The sequence below is a fragment of the Apteryx rowi genome, unplaced genomic scaffold (assembly GCF_003343035.1).
Source record: "Apteryx rowi isolate R43461 unplaced genomic scaffold, aptRow1 scaffold_91, whole genome shotgun sequence".
Lineage (NCBI taxonomy): Eukaryota > Metazoa > Chordata > Aves > Apterygiformes > Apterygidae > Apteryx > Apteryx rowi.
In genome coordinates this window covers 2,182,171-2,198,184 of record NW_020451216.1, presented here as the reverse complement: position 1 = coordinate 2,198,184, position 16,014 = coordinate 2,182,171, and the positions used below count along the sequence as shown (strand labels likewise).

Below are 16,014 nucleotides of genomic sequence, written 5' to 3'. Positions count from 1 at the left end.
GCAGACCAGCCTCATCATGCGACGCAGGGTAGCTTCAGGCTCCTGGACCTGGTGGTCTTCTGCAAAATCGAGTTCAGGTTTTTCAGCGATGTCTGAGAGAAATCAGTTAGTAATTATGTTTGATTTGGGTGGACAGTTTTGATGAATGTCTCCTGGCAGTGCATCCTAATTGCCTTTTCCCAGCCTCCCATGGAAAGTAATTTTCCTGGGCACCTCCAGTATAGGTTTGAGAGCCCATTTAGAACAGTTAACTATGCAAGAACACTTGAAGATTCAGGAAAAACAAACTTCACATTTACTTAAAACGGTAATTCATTTGGCCTTTAAATTGTAGTTAAGTGTGCAATACAAATTCTTGTTGACGTGGGACGTTTTACTCAAAACCTGTCTGGAGACGGCTTTTTTCTTCAAGAGCTCTGCATGCATCATTCCATTTTCTTTGTATTAGCTTACTTCTTATAACAGTGACTGTACTCCAGGATAAAAGCAAAGATGCAGCCACAGTATTCAGTACACAGCATCTTTGCAGGGCTCCTATTTGCATTTCTTTCAACAGTGTAGGATATCTTTGAGAAATCTCCCTTTCGGAGGGCAGTAGTGGAAATGTTTAGATAAGAATTGTTATTCATAGAGAGGAGCCTGGGTTCTTTCTGTGTTTTTTCTCAGACATCTCTGATCTCAAAGGCGATAATATTTTTTATGTTGTATGTTCAGTGCTCTCGATGCTAACTGTAAAAAATATAAAAGTGAAAGAAGTTTCAGCTCTGAACATATTACAGCCTGGCTGGATGAATAATGTTGAAYGAGTGAATAACATTCTTTAAATTGTTACTGGTTAAAGGACGTGTTAGCTGAGAAGTTGCAATGTTTTGTTTTTAAACATAAACCGTGTCATTTTTCTTTGATGTAGTAGTTAATGAAAAGATTATGATGGTTTCTTTAAACTGGAAGTATTGAGTGGTACAGTTTTCCCTGATTGTTAGGTAAGACTAATAGGGTGTATCGAGTGTATTTTTGAGAACTCTTAATAATTCAGTTGAAGGTTGAACTGGGTTATGGTCTAGAATAAGGTTATAAGAAGTCCATTTATATAGATGTTAACAAAAATGTTTTGTTTAAGTCTTTCACACAAGCCATTTTCTCTCACTTCTGTGTATCTCTGAAAGTCAGCTTTTTCACCCTTTGGTCTCTTGGGGTGTTGCTGTTGCACCTCTTCTCCATACATTCAAGTCCTTCTGCCTTTAATACGCACATCTCTAATATAAGAAGCCAATGGGAAGAGGGTGAATGTTGAGGTCTTCTTTATAATGTATGAAATAAGATCTTGTGGAGGGCAGAAGAGCAAATACAGAAGACGTTTTCACCTGTTACTGATTGCTCAGTTAAAATCCTCTTAGGAAACTTTTAAATTGGGATCAGTTTGAAACTGGAATCAATGTAATAGTGGGAGTCCCACTCCAGGCTCATTAATGGTTAGAGCTACTGAAATTAATTCGAATTAGTTGGCTCCTACCTTGTTTCCAGAGCCATGTTATTCATTTCATGCAGACTCAGATGTAGAGTTGTCGTAACTCTTAGAGGCAGTAGAGCCTCTGCATCAAAAAGCAGAGTTCAGAGCGGGGAGGGGCGAAGGTTTCCTTGCGGGTTTCTCCCCGAATTGATTCTTGCTTGCTTGCTTTCCATGGGCTTGTTAGCTGAACCTCAGGTGTTTGAGTACATACACGAGCACAGTTAAACTTTTACAGCCAGACTTATGATTCACTGTACAGAAATACTGGGATCACGTACTCTTGCACACCTGCTAAGAGGATTCTTGGAAAGCCTGTAACAGCTTTCACTTGTGGAACTGTCACATGAACATTAATTTATTTCTAGCCATGCTCACTGCAGCACTAATTGAATCTTTTTATAAATCATTCCTGTACCATCTTTCCGGGTAGGGCTGTGGACAGATGTTCATTTAACAAGACATCTGTGGTGGTTTAGCATGGTACTGTAGCCCAGATGTTACATCTTTTTTAAGGTTATTGGCCTTGTTTTATGTATTTAGTACCACCGCTGCGCTCAGCACGCTGCAGAGCAGAGGAAGGAAGATTATTTCTGCCCCAAACAATTTAGAGGTTGTGGCCTTTGAGAAGGAGGATGGAGCTCTGGAGTGGTTCATGTGAACACGTTCTCATAAGCCTGAAACGAGAGCAGCTGGATTAGCRCGGTATTTTCAGTGGGTGGTTTGAACAAATTGTCATGTGATTTTGTTGGTAGCAAATTACAGAGGACTTGCAGGAACTGTTGTCTGGCAATAGCTTCTGGGTAATCATAAACTAGCAGCCTGGCCGCGATGAGGGCCTTAAGGATAGTAGCGTCTTCAGCTATTCCATGTGCTTCCAGAAGTTATCGGCCCGTAGCCTTACTAATGACGACCTTGGGGAAAGAATAAGATCCAAGATACACTTTTGACCTGTATTGTACTCATAAGGTTAAGGTCCTGTTGCAGGCATGTATGTATTTAAAAAAAAAAAAAAAAAAGTATGTGGCCACCGGCAGGCGAATAGGACACGTTTCCCTTTTACCCTGGGGTCTCCGTCCATGCTGCTCTCTCTGCAGTTTCGCAGAAGCTGATGGTGGTGCTTGGCGCTCTTACCCTGTTAATGAAGTCAGCAAAGCCCTGAAACAACCTCAAGGAGGTTTTCCTCCCAGTGCAAACGGAATACCTAATGATACACGGCGCTGTAGAAAAGTGTGTGTGTGTGTGGGGGGGGGGTCCCTGTGTGCTAAATTTGATTAGTTGCTTACACTGGGTAAAATTATGAATCTTTGTTTACTGCGGCGTAAAGACAGAGATTAATAAAAGGAGTTAGCTAAGAAATCTAACTGATGACAGCTTTAGGAGTAGGTCACAAAGCATTTTGGTAAATGACTCCATTTTATGTAAATATGAGTAAAATTATTGCAGATAGTAATTACGTTCAACTGGAATCCTATTTATGTAGATACAACTGTATTTTTTTTATTTTACCGACTGCTTCATGCAATGCAAAATGTGCTCGAAACGCTTTTTACGAAACTGCATTTTTTTTCAATAGATCTGTTCTTTTAAACGTAAATAGATGTGGTTTTGTTTTTTTCCCCCTTCTAAATTGAACTCTGTTGTAGGAAAGAGACAGGTGAGAGAGGCCGTCGCAGAAAGCTTGGCAGCTGCTCAGCCTGTCTGTGGAGCCCGCTGCCTGTCGTCCTCACTAACGCTTACTGCTGTTCTCTTGCCCTCCTTGCTGCCCGGGCTGTGCCTCTACGTTTTGTTCTGGCTTCGCAAGCAGTGTGCAAGGTGGCTCGTCCGGGGGTGCTCGGCTCGTACAGCAGCTTGCTGAAGGGCTTGGGGAGTGTGCGGTGATGCARAGAAGAATGATGCTTCTAGTAAGAAAGTTTAGCGTAAGGCTTACAAACACCTAAAGCAGGATGGAGGTTGTAGTGGTCAGCGCGGCAACTGTGGCTTGGTGCTGCCTGGCCATGCAGGAGCGAAGGATAAATAACCACGTGCTTTAGCTCCGTAGCTGTGTTAAGGCAGCAAACCCTGGGGCACCGCTGCCAAGGGRCAGGCCCCCCTCCTGCTTGCCCCGGCAGCCCTTCCTTGGGTCAGTAGAAGCGCTTGTGCCGGCTGCAGGCCTCAGAAGCTGATCTGGGTTCAAAGCGACCCCAAAAAAAAGGATTCTCGGCTGGGGTCGGTGTGCAGCTGCTGGCRGAGGAAGGCAGGTCTGGGCGCAGGAGAGCGTGCTGGGGTGGGAGGGACTGGGCTGCCTGTCCCAGCAGCAGCCCTGAGCTGGGGTGGAAGAACATGCAACTGTTTGCTTGCTTTTGCTTTTTGGTTAAGTTTATAGCAGAAATACTTGTTACTCCCTCTTTGAGGAAGAGTATTGCCTACAAAAATCCAAAGTCTGCGTGAAACTCAGACCCAAGCTACCTAAATTTGGCCTGTTTCTAGTTTCTTTATGGTGGTATTTGGGACGAGGCTGTTGCTTGAAAACTGAATGCAGCACATGAAAATGTGAATGTACYGTTCCAAGAAGAGTGGGAGTATTGCAAAGTGTGGGAAGGGCTTGCTGACCGCTGTCGTTCTCTCAACGATATGCAGTCGGTGATTTAAGACACCCACTGGGCTGCCTATCTCAAATCCATACATACGAACTAACCTGTTTTCTGACCTATTTGTCACCCAAAAGATTAAACTCCCTAGAAGGCTTCTCAGTGAGCAAAGGTTTGGGTTTTAGTTATGTTAGTAGTCTAGGGAGAGAGAGTCAGATCCCAAGAGTAGGACAAAATTGTTTGCTTTTTTCCACTTTATCTAAAGGGGAGTGGAATAAGTGGATTGAAAAAAAAAAAAAGTTATGGGCTTTGGCAGAGGAAAATTTAGTGTTATGCAAACCAGACAAAACTATTATGCAACAAAAGTATTAAATAAAACGTATTAAATTTATTTATTAAAAGTAACATGAAACAATCCATTCTTATTATGAACATCGATTGTAACAATTAGATATACTGTATGGCCTTTTCAAATGGGATTTTCTGTGGAAATATTAAATTATAGTTGCCAGTACAGTGTATATTTTAATGTTTTGTAACTTGAATTATTTTTTTCTGAAGCCAAACACAATTTTTTTTGAGTATCAAATCTCTTCTGATGATTGTGAAATGAAGGTAATGAACAAAAAAAAGTTAAAAATCTAATCCAGCTTTCTGTTCTAATAGCTTTATTTGAATCTGGCACAGCATTATGAAGGCTTTTTGCAGAATATTTCTGAGGGGAGAATGATGACGACACGCAGTGGAGGGGGGATGGTAAGAAAAAAACAGATGTGGTTATATCTTATGCTGAAAAGGAGCAATTATGTTTAATTAGTTGAAGCCTGTGATTTTTCCTTGATGTTAAATAAGTTACTAAAATATAGTAGGGAATTCAAGGAGTGAATACTGCTTGTGTTTAAAAAAAAAAAAAGTTTAAACGTGCTTTGTGAGGTACTTCAGTGTTTAACATATTAAATGTAGCTGTAATATAATATCCAAAGCTGTACGTAAATTTTTAAGTTTACATTATTTGGGGGTAGTTGGTAGGCAAGTAGCCAGGGTAGGGTTTAGAAGCGGCCCCCCCTGGTCGGTACGTTGGGTTTGGTGAAGCTTTTGAGCATCCCTGCATCCCGCCCAGGGGCTGCCTGCCGCAGGCTCTGCATTCTCGTCCCTGCCCTCGGAGTGCCGGCCGAAGTGCCGGGCTGCTCTGAAGGACTACAAGAAACGTAGTATTTAAACTTAAACGGTTCTGTTTTCTCACTGCCTGTATTGTTTTTCTAAGTATTAAAAGTTGTACTTTTTCTTGGCCTTTCTTGTTCTTCAGCTGTGCTGCACGAATCTGTTCTACCTAACGAGCGTGATATTCTGTTTGCGTTACTCCTTCCTCTCGTTACGGATGGTAATTAATCGGTATTACAGTTTCAGACAGGCCACTGAGAGAAGCGGTGGTGTCCTGCCGGCCCGGATACGTGTGCGCCTTCCGGGCAGCTCAGTGATTCCCGCGCGTGTGTGCGGGTGGGGTGACGCGTGGGGCGGTTTCGTTTGGTAGCTCTGCAGTTTATCCTGCTTTAGGTATTTGTGCCACGTCTGTTTTGGAGAACTGCCCTGGAAGCTTGTGGAGTGGCAAATCCTGAAGCGGATGCAGGCTCCTCTCTGTTCTTATAATACTGTTATTTTGMGAGCTACGTGTATGGTATCTCTCCTTGCGGATAAGGAGGCAAGGCCAAAGATAACCGCCTTATCCCTAGGGCTGCCGTTGCTCCCACGTTCCTCAGCACTGTCCCAAACCGGTTCGTAGGGAGGCCAAAAAGATAAAGGTCCCTYTCTCCTCCTGTCTCTTCTCACTTTCCTCTTTTCCCTCATTCATTCCTTTGTAAATTGAGTGGCTTGTTTCAGGCTTTAGTTTTCACCTTATTTTAATCTTTTTTTTTCCTCCTCTATGGAGACAAGACTGCTCCCAACTCAGTTAGAAGGGATCTTGGTAGGCGTTGCAAACACTCGCACTAGCAGGAGAACAGCAAAGTCTAGGCTCAAAGATGATAGTCTCCCCAAGGTTTTTGCGCATTGCCACCTTAGATCCACGCGTGCCAAAGGCATGGCATGGCACAGTGTACTCCTTAGCTAGTTTCGCAGATTGGGTTCTCGGGTAATGCTCTGCTGGATTTAAGTATTTTAACAGAATGTCCAAAAAAAAGGAAATGCTCTTTTGGAAGGATTTAATCGCTTCAAAAAAAATTTCCCCCCTCATAGAACCGAACCCAAAGCTTTCAGAGCTTTCCGTGCAAGAGGAAATGGAGCGGTTTCGTCTTCGGGGGGCAAGCTGGGGGCCGCTGGGGTTGCCTGGCTCCTGTCCTGAGCCAGCGCGTGTTGGTTGGGTGARTGGTTGCCTGGGAGCTCGGGGACTCTGCGACTGCTGCGATGCCCCAAACTGCTAAGAACTTGTGTATTTGCAACRAGAAGCTCCCAGGGTCTCTCCGGCTTTCTGTCAGCGTGCCAGGCGGCTTGCCAAGTAGCCTGCAGATTTGGGCGGCGAGGTGCCAAGCTCTTGGCTCCCTCTGCAGTGGGCCGCTGAACAGCTGGCGGCCTGGCAGCGGGGGCCCCGCGGCAGCCCACCCCGCTGGGCGCTGCAGAGCCAGCCGGAGAGGAAAGGCTGCGGTTTGCGGCCCAAACCTGGCGGCCTTCTGTCGCACCTTGGTTGGAATTGAAACAACCGCCAGGTATTTTGGTTTTAATGCGCTGTTACAGCTTTATGACTTTTTTTCAATGTGACAACATCTAGCCATCTCTAGTCTGCAATTCATAACATTTTTTTTGAAGGTGTCAAAATTGTTATTTCACTAAAAATAATAATACGTGTTTCAATTTAATTGCTTCAGCATTATTGTTATCCTCTAGAAATTTCCTCCAAGGATGCTCAGAATGGCTTAGTGTGTGTTTTGTAGTGTACGTAACTACTGGCCAGATTTCAGATTGTGTTCCCTCTAATATCCCTGTAGTTATCTCCTCTGTAATGAAAAAATGCGGAGCAAACAGGACAGTCATATCTTAAAATCTTGCTGATTTAATTTATTTTTTGATCAGTAGAAGTATGCGATTGAACTTTTCATATAATAATCACAGGACTTACAGGGTCAACTGCTGATTAAAGGGTACTCTGAGTTTATTACTTTAAACAGGAAGAAAGGGGAGGAAACTGGATTTTTACAAGACTCATAAATCACTGGTTAACTTAAGTGTTAATAATTATTCCTCAATATGAAATGATTTTAATCCTGGATAAATTTAAACTGGGAGTACTTTTAAAAATTTAAAAACAATGTTCCTTTCTTATGTTTGTAGGCCTCGGAGTAGAGGAAAAACTGCAGTGGAGGATGAAGACAGTATGGATGGTTTGGAGGCAGCAGAAACAGAAAACACTGTGGAAACAGGTAATGAGAATATAGTATTGATACTGTCTGATTATTGTTTCTCTCTCAGAAATTAATTATGCAGGACCTTGGTAGACAAGAAATATTTCTTTTTTTAATCTGATAGTACAAGACCTGCATTTAGACAGATATAAAAAAAAATGCCATGTCTTATTGCTTTTAAATAGTGTAATAGGAGAGTCCTCCCTACTGTAAATATCTAGTGGCTCTTCTTCTGTTTTTGTAAGTCTATATTTAACAAAAATAAAACCTGTGAAGCAGTAGCTGCTGTTTTTAGAATACCTGCCAAAATACAGTATTACTGACCTGTATCTATAGCTATCTAAAGCAGATTATACCAAAGCAATAGCTAGGATAACCTAATGTTAATGCTTCCTACTGCTGCTTAGGAAACAGAAAATAAATCTCTGTTCTCGCTTTTGTGAATATTTGTTATGATAGTACCAAAATGCCTCAGTTACCCGAGGGATCTCATTCTCCTGGACTGAGCACTGTTACAACAGTTGGTAAATTCTTTTCTGGAGGGTTAGGAGTCTAGAGAGACAAGCAGATGAGCTAAAATGTAAGATAAAGGCCTTGGTGAAGAGCTGCCATCTCTCTGCCAGGCCCGTGTCTGTAGCCGCTTGCCTCTTTTTAACCAGGGACAGAATAGAAGTAGAGGGATGAAACCTGCATTGAGCCATGACTGCTTGGCGGGAGTTTGTAGGCTTGACGGAAATAAGCCTTAAAAAGATACTGAGACATAAGAAGTTATAAATTTAATTAGGTAACTGTATATGTGTAACGAGCAAAGTGGAGGAAAGCACAGATACACTGAAGGAAGAAGCTGGCCATCGGGGGGCAATCGCACAGGAGTGCCGGCTGAGTTCAGGTGCGTGTGATTGCACCAAGAGGTGAGCGACGCTAAGTAAAGGCAGTGAAGCTGTCAAGTCCTTAAATACGAAACAAGAATCTGTGCTTAGTGTAGGCGTACAGGGAGAAGTAGTAGAGGACCTCCAAGGAGCTATTTTTGCACAACATTTTATGTAGACCACAGGGGAATAGGGTTGCAATAGTTAAAGCTGTATAAGAGGAGGCTGAAATCCTCAAGTGGCTGGAGGATGAGCTTTGACTGTGTGTGCTGGTCTCTTGCCTCTCACTTGTCAGAAGCTGAACAGTGTTGGCTGAGAAGGCTTTGCGCCCAAGGCTGTAGGCTACAGAGAGTGTCATGAGTGTTTAATCACTACTCATGTTTAATTTAAGCATTGTTAATGGCTTGTGGAGGGAGTCTGCTTTAAAGGTTAACACAAGGATGTTCCATCATTTTATTCTCTCAGTTGTTTTTCTGCCACTGGTACTAAGCGGCTGGTCATAGTGAGCTTGGACGGTCTTGCCCAGCTTCTACAAGTAGGTGATTACCAGTGATTAAAGTTGAAACTGAAAAGCTGCAGCAGGTATTTGCCTGTAGAAAAGGAGTAGGGTAGAGGAGGGCGAGGCTTAACTGCATCTTGTGTTCCATTTGCTACTCTTCCCATCCCCTATTCTAGAAATAGTCCTATGAAAATTGGCGAAGGGGAAAGAAATTGTGGTTATACGTGTTAAGTTTTTATATATTTTTAAGGTGTTAAAAAAAAMCACCAACAAAAGAAACTCCAACTGAACGACTGCTGGTACACTACTTTTTAGGGAATTTAGTAAAAGCTGTGTTGTTTTGGCTTTACATTTCATTATTAACAAAGTTCTTCAGCACCCAGAGATCTGAGAATATGTTTTACTTTGGACTAGAAAGGGGCATGGAGGATTATTTGTAAGACTCCAAAAGGAAACGGAGATAAAAGTCTCTCCATTTCCCTTCATAAAAACCATCCTCACTGTCACAGAGGACAGACTCATTCCTAAAGGCCTGTGCGGGGAGCGGCGGAGCACTGTGCTAGGAGTCCCCGATAGCCGCAGCCTCTGCTGGGTCACTTCAGCGCTGAGCCCAAGATGACGTTACGCACTGTTCTCCTAAGGATCTCTGCAAATATCTCCTCGCTGCACTTCACCTTGTGGATGTGCCAGCTGAGGCTCACTGCACGGTATAGCTGTGCCCTTCCTTTCGGCACTGAGAAAAGAAACCTGGTAGAAACACACAGAAATGTGCCTGAAATCTGACTTGAACAAGGGGGACCAAAATGTACTTGAAAGCACGTTATCGCGCTGAGCAATTTGATAGAGACACAATTGCAATTAAGTGATTTTGAAAGTTCARCGTCATTGCACTTGGTAGAGCTTTAATCGTATTAAGTGCTGCTTCTAAAACATTTCTAAGTACTTATCTGTATTAATAATAGTGTCGGAGAAGGAGCAATCCCAGGCTTTTGCTCCCTATCAAACTGTGTGTTAATCAAATCGAAGCGTATCTGTCCTCCATTGTTTGTGAGTTTTTGGTTTGACCAAAAACATTTTCCATTCTGTTTTCTTGCAAATAGTGGACTTGCCAACAGTTTGCTGTAGTGGCTGGCAAACCAAAACATAATATAGTAATATTACAAAATTCAGAATGAGGTCATATGAACAGAAAAGACTTTTGATGTGTGTCTTCTCACATATTTCAAGTTGCCATATTTCTGGGTATTGAGAATAGTCAGGAATTCTTCTACTGTGTGGGGTTTTTTTGTTTGGTTGGGTTTGGGGGATGGGTTTTCTTTCTTTTTTTTTTTATGGAGTCTGGCATAATGGTGCCCTCTCATGAAGATTATTTTAATAAAAATGAGAAAAATTCATATTATTAATATTGTGCTCGGTATAATGAGCGCTACTTGTAGACAAGGGAGTAATGCAGGAGGAATGAGAACTTTCCTCGCAGGGAGAAAAGAAGGAGATGCCCRTGTAATCTCAGGAATAAAAGTGGCATTTGCTAGCTATCAGATCCTTTGTAGGGAAAAAAGGAAATGTAAGTACTAAACGCAGTTTCTATTCAAAATGTTGGCCAAAATGTTTTTGTTCCCCTCAAAAAGAGGGGGTAGGGGGAGGCAGAAGTTCTTCCTGAAATGGCTGTTTAGTAATGCTAAGGCATGGCCATTTTAATTGCAGTCCAGGAAACATCTGAAGAAAGAAATAATATAATAAATATGTCCTGGTAAGATTTCTGTAGGCTTGGTGGCTCTTCGTTATAACTGGACACTTGGCTTCTGCTTCTGTTTTCATCTTCTATTAAATTCAGCATTCAAATTCTGCATTGAACTTGACTGAAACTGAATTCTTTCTGTTAATCCTTCAATTATTCTCTCTCCTTTTTCAGAACACTTGTAAAACATCCAGCTCTTCCTTTAATCCGTAATTCTTCCTGTCTGTGTCACATAAAAATACTGGGATTCAGATTCTGATCTGGGAGAAAACACAATGAAATAAGTTTACTGTAACTGTTGAGTCTCTTGGGAAGCTCATAATAAATCCATCAGGAATTCTGTTTACTCTCAGTACCACGTCAACAAATTCTCGAAATAAATTAATAATTACTAACATTTGCTTACCTCCCCATAATGTTTGGAGACGTCAGAAGTGATAAAACATATGTAGCAATCTAGATGATTTTATTAACCAGTAGTTCCTTGCCCTGCGTTATCATCAGACCCAGTGACATTATCTGGCCAGTTGCTTTCTTGCTGGACTTAGCTTAATAACGTCCTGAAGATAAGTCTTCCTCCAGTTATCCTYTTTTGTCTCTGGACCAAGCACAGAAGAACCAGAGCAAACATTTCTCAGTTAAAGGAAGTTTGTCTGTGTACAAGCTGCTASGGAATTTTGGACCAGTTCAGGATCTTGTTGGTTTTGAAGCACCCTGAATAACCACCTTTCCGGAGAAATTTCTTGTATTATCATTAGGGAAAGTACCCTCGTGCTTTGTAACTGCGTGAACTGCACTGAGCACAGCTTGCCACGAAGACAAAAAAACAAACAAACAAACAAACAAAAAAAAAACCCCCACACCTGGGAGAAATCCTGGTTTGGGGAAATCAATGGCAAAAACTCTCTTCAATTTGCTACCACCAAAGATTAACCTTTTGAAATCCATCTTGGCCTTTTCAGGCACATACTTAGGCCTCATCAGAATACTAATTATCACTTCTAAAATTAATGAAAGCACAAGAAAGGACATCACTGGTGCCATTGCCTGTAGGTTACATTTGTTCATAAATATTTTGGGCAAATATGTGCTTAAAAATGCATTTAAATATGTTTTAAAGCAATTAATACTCCCTGTACTCATACAAAACATCTGTTTTCGGAGATCCCTTTTTTAGTTAGGCAGCTGTCTCCTACCTGTCCAGTCACTGGAAGAACTAGCAGAACCAAAATATCCTGTTATTATTAGAAGTACCTTATTGTTTTTCTTCATATTATGGTATTTGTTTGCGATAAGGAAACCAAATGCGACAGGAAGTTACTTGGTGTTTGCATTTAAATCTTCACAGGCTTAGTTGATAATAGCATTATAATCGTACGCACTTAAAGTAGGTCATTTAGAAAATTGTGATTTTTGCCTTCTGACTGATGACCTGTATGCCAGATGTTTTGTGTCTTTATTTTGTAGTTGATGCAAGTAAATTCAAATTTCACTGAGTTTCTCATTGTGGAAGCTATTTCTGAAATGCAACTTTTTTTTTCTTTGCTTATTTATTTTCTTCAATACTACTTTAGCAATTTTGGTGTCAAACTAGGCTTTGCTAAACATAACCAACAGGTTTTTGAAGGAGTTTTCAAGGACCCCGGAACATTCAAACTCCACTTCCTAACGTTACTGCTGATGTGTCGGTAGTGATACGAGAGGGGAACTTGTGCTGACGTTATCAGTGAAATACAGTGAAATGGTCCACAACTTCACGTTTGTACCTTGTGCGTCACGTGCTCTTTTCCTCATTGGGAATGGCGCTGTTCTGTTTAGGTTTTAGTTTTATGGATCTGTCTTTTTTCGGTAATAACGTTGTGTTCAGGCTGACTCTCCAGTCCGATAGGAGGAGTGCTAGAAAAATTCAGATCCCGGTCCTGCCAAATTAAAATCGCAGTTTCAAGCAGGTTGCTGCTGGCGTCCCGCAGGGACCTGCCCTGGGAACCATTTTCTAGATCAGGTACAAAAAGTGAAGTGGAGAAATGAGCTGGTGACAACCGAGTTGTTCACCCACCTGCAAAGCACTGAAGAAAGACCATAGAGAACTGAGTGACTGGGCACTAAAACTCAGCGAGAGTGTATGGGAAGTAGCATGCAGGGGGAAGTGACCATCCGAAATTTGTACCGAGAGAAGCTGGCTCTCAGGTAGCCAGTGTCACCTGAGCTAAGCGTTACTAGAGTTCTTCTGAGAATTGCAATATCTAGTATAAGTCAGAGAAGCAGATCAAATTTTAGGAAATGCTAGCAAAGTAATAAGAAAACGCAGCATCGCTGTGGTTTTTTACTGCTGCTTTATAACTCCATGGCATGACTGTATATTAAGTGCTGTGTGCAGTTCTGTTTCCCCTTTTCAAAAAAGGACAGGCTGTAATTGGGAAAGTATAGGAAAGGCCACCAAGTACGGTAAAAATTATATAATAGCTTCTTTGTGGGGAACAGCGAGGTTACAAGGCTTCAGCCTGAAATGATACGGCTGAGGAGGAATTTAATAGGCTTCCACAAAATGGTGAGTGGCCTGGAGGAAACCAGCAGGGAATGATGATTCATTCCGTTCTGTGACACAAAACTGAGGGACGTCGAAGRCAATGTTGGGTCGTGTTCAGGGCATAAAGGTAGGTGCTTTCGCTCACAGCACGTACTTGCATTACAGAGCTCATTGCTACTGGATGCTGTGGCAGGGAAAAGCTTAGGAGAGTTTCAGGAAAGAAACCTGAACAAATTCACGGGACACGATCGGATGAGCGCTAGTGAACGGCACTTCCAGCGTAGGCAGCTCCTTGCTCACGGATCACTCGTAGCTGCTTATCCAGAACCTGAAATGGTGTGTTTGGAATGACCTGAATCACAGTTTAAATGGTCCGAAATAGAAAAATATCTGCTTATTTTATGCCAGCTAGAAAATACACAAAATTTCTTCTRTATAAAGTGTATTTAATAAATAGAAATTCTGTTTGAATGACAACTGTTAAAATACACCCTGAAATATACCAAAAAGAGTAAATACAGGTTTTCTTCTTGTCCCATATGGTAACTATCACAGTAAGTAAATCAGTGTTATGCCCTTCAAATAGGGGGAAAAACAGATATTTGGGGATCTTTTAAATGAAAATACAGCATTTGCAACAGGTGGGGAAAAACTACCTCTGATGTGTTTGTTATCTGAATAGCATTTAAGAATGTCAATTTAAAATGAAGAAGATGTGCCTCTGTCTATAGAGATTGGTTCTTGCAATGATTTTTCTTGTCACACTCAAACTGCAGTATGTTTTCTCCCTCTCTCTCCCATGGTTGTGTTTTTAGCATGGAAGAACATGCGGCTACAACCTTTCTGAAGCCCGAGTAATGGCAGTGGCTGTTAGCACCCACCTCCTTCTGTGTGTCTTTAAATACCGTTTGCTTTGGCTCTGCGGTGTCCTGAGTGCTTGCTGGTGATGTGCATAGGACTGGTTAGCCACAGCATCTCGGTTTGTTTCCATATTCTCAGCTGCTAAACCTATACATGCAAAGTTTCAGCGTCTGAAAGATTTCTCTGTGTGTATGATTGCTGCACTGCCAGTCCCTGTTCCTGGGGTGCCGGGGGGAGAGGAAGCGATGCGGCAGCGTTGCTATTAAATTGTGTCCTGGGCAGTAACAGAGTTAAGCGCTGTGACTAGTGGAGACGTGTTTTGTTCATAAGTTGGGGAAGAAAATGAAACTTGATAGTGTATAGTACTAGATAGGCATTTTAAATTCATAGTTTAAATTCTCTGTTTAAGACTTCTTTTTGTGTAGTTGCTACACTGTCAGGGTTTATTCATCTGTCTGAACTGCTTCCGCAAACTAGAGCGTTTTGGAGTTACTTGTGCTCTTGTAGACCTCTGCAAGGCTGCGTAAAACACCTTGTCATGCTAGGTGTTTTTTGCAGCAGTAATACCCCTTTTTTGTGCAACGGTTACAATTGCATCTGCTAGTAAAATCTTGTTACTCCCTCTTGCAGAAGGTCTAGATTAGCAACAGGTGAGACCACTGGAATATCCCTGCAGTATTTGCTGATACTGGTACATCCCAGCCTGTAATACCTTCTCTTCTTGTTGAAGTTGGAGGCTCGTAGCATTGCTGTGTTGTCTGCCGAAGGAGAAGCAGGTCTGACAGTAGACTCCCAACCACTAAATTGGTTGAATAGTCAAATCGTTGTATCTCAACAGCAGTGGAATGTCTATTTTATGTTTRTTATAGCTGTCTTGACTTATTTTCATGGTAATTGCATACTAATCTAACAGTATTTTAAGAGCTGGTTTTTTTGTTTTTTTTTTTTTTAGCAAAAGTCTTACAGTGTTTTCAGTTGTTGACTTGGAAAATAGTTGTACCCTTCTTTCTAACTTTCGGTACACAGGTATCTTTTCAGCGCCCTATTGCCATAGCAGACACACTTCCATCTCCCTGCCTGACTGCGCGTTTACCCTAGTGGCTTGCAGAATAGCGTCCTTTGATTACTAGAAACCAGAAAAGGGTTGTTTGTAGTAAAAGAGCAGATTAGACCTTTAGTCAGTGTTGCTTCATCGCTCTTGCTTCATCGTGTCCGCAAAGAAAACTGTGATAACGTAACGCGATTCCAGCCCTCGCTCGCCTCCGCTGTGGCCCAAGCAGACACGGGACAGCCATCAAGGGAAGCAGCGCCCCCCAGGAGCGCTCGCAAAACGCTGGCGGTTTGGCCCGTGGGTCTGCCTGGCACGTACCTCTCGCCTTAACCTCTCTGCAGGCATCTGAAGATAGACCAGGAGAAGAGGAAATTGTCAGCATGTTCTGCAGATAGTAAGATATAAGTAGGGGAACCCAGCTAGTGTGGTTGGAAAGGGGTTAATACAAGAAATCGKCTGAGAATTGTACGTATTTATTACTGTCTTTGAGTATTCACTATATTCTCCTCTAGGAAGAAGAATAAAAATAATCATTATGGGAAGGAATTTTTGAATGCTTAAAATACAGAACCTTTTTAGAGATTTTTCTCATGTGAAAATTTTCAATTGACTTTTGAAGTACTGTAAACCCTAAAACCTGTCTTTTCTACTTAAAGCCCAATGTGTACGTTTTACTTCAGGAGAAGGTGGTGAAAGCGTTAATTAAAAGAGAAATTTTATAAACATGCTTTAAATCTTCCTAATTCCAGTGGCTTTCCTGAATATCTGTCCCCTGTCTATGCAATTTTTTTCTAACACATTACTTAAGTTGTAACGCTTACGGAAGCCTTGGCCCTTCTGATGGCTCGTTTGGACAGGAACTGCTAAGCAGAAGCCTGGGCCCACGGTGCTGCTAGCTGCTTGTTCCAGTGTCGCGGGAAAGTGCCTCTTTACATCGTGTCATGGGMTTTGTACAAGTGTTGCTAGACCTCAGTCTATGTGCAATTTGATAAGCTGATAT

General features: G+C 42.0%; 1 protein-coding gene across 14 annotated transcripts in view; it reads left to right on the top strand.

Annotated features, from left to right (window-relative positions):
• The window catches only part of KMT2C (lysine methyltransferase 2C), a 205,097-nt gene that overhangs the window by 43,112 nt on the left and 145,971 nt on the right, over positions 1 to 16,014 (top strand). For all 14 annotated transcript variants that reach the window (XR_003257810.1, XM_026091593.1, XM_026091603.1 and 11 more), the window contains one exon: positions 7,399 to 7,487. Coding sequence is in view for 13 of the 14 variants with exons in the window: in XM_026091593.1 (XP_025947378.1) it covers positions 7,399 to 7,487 (89 nt within the window). In the remaining variant the exon portion in view is untranslated. The remainder of the gene's footprint in view (positions 1 to 7,398; positions 7,488 to 16,014) is intronic.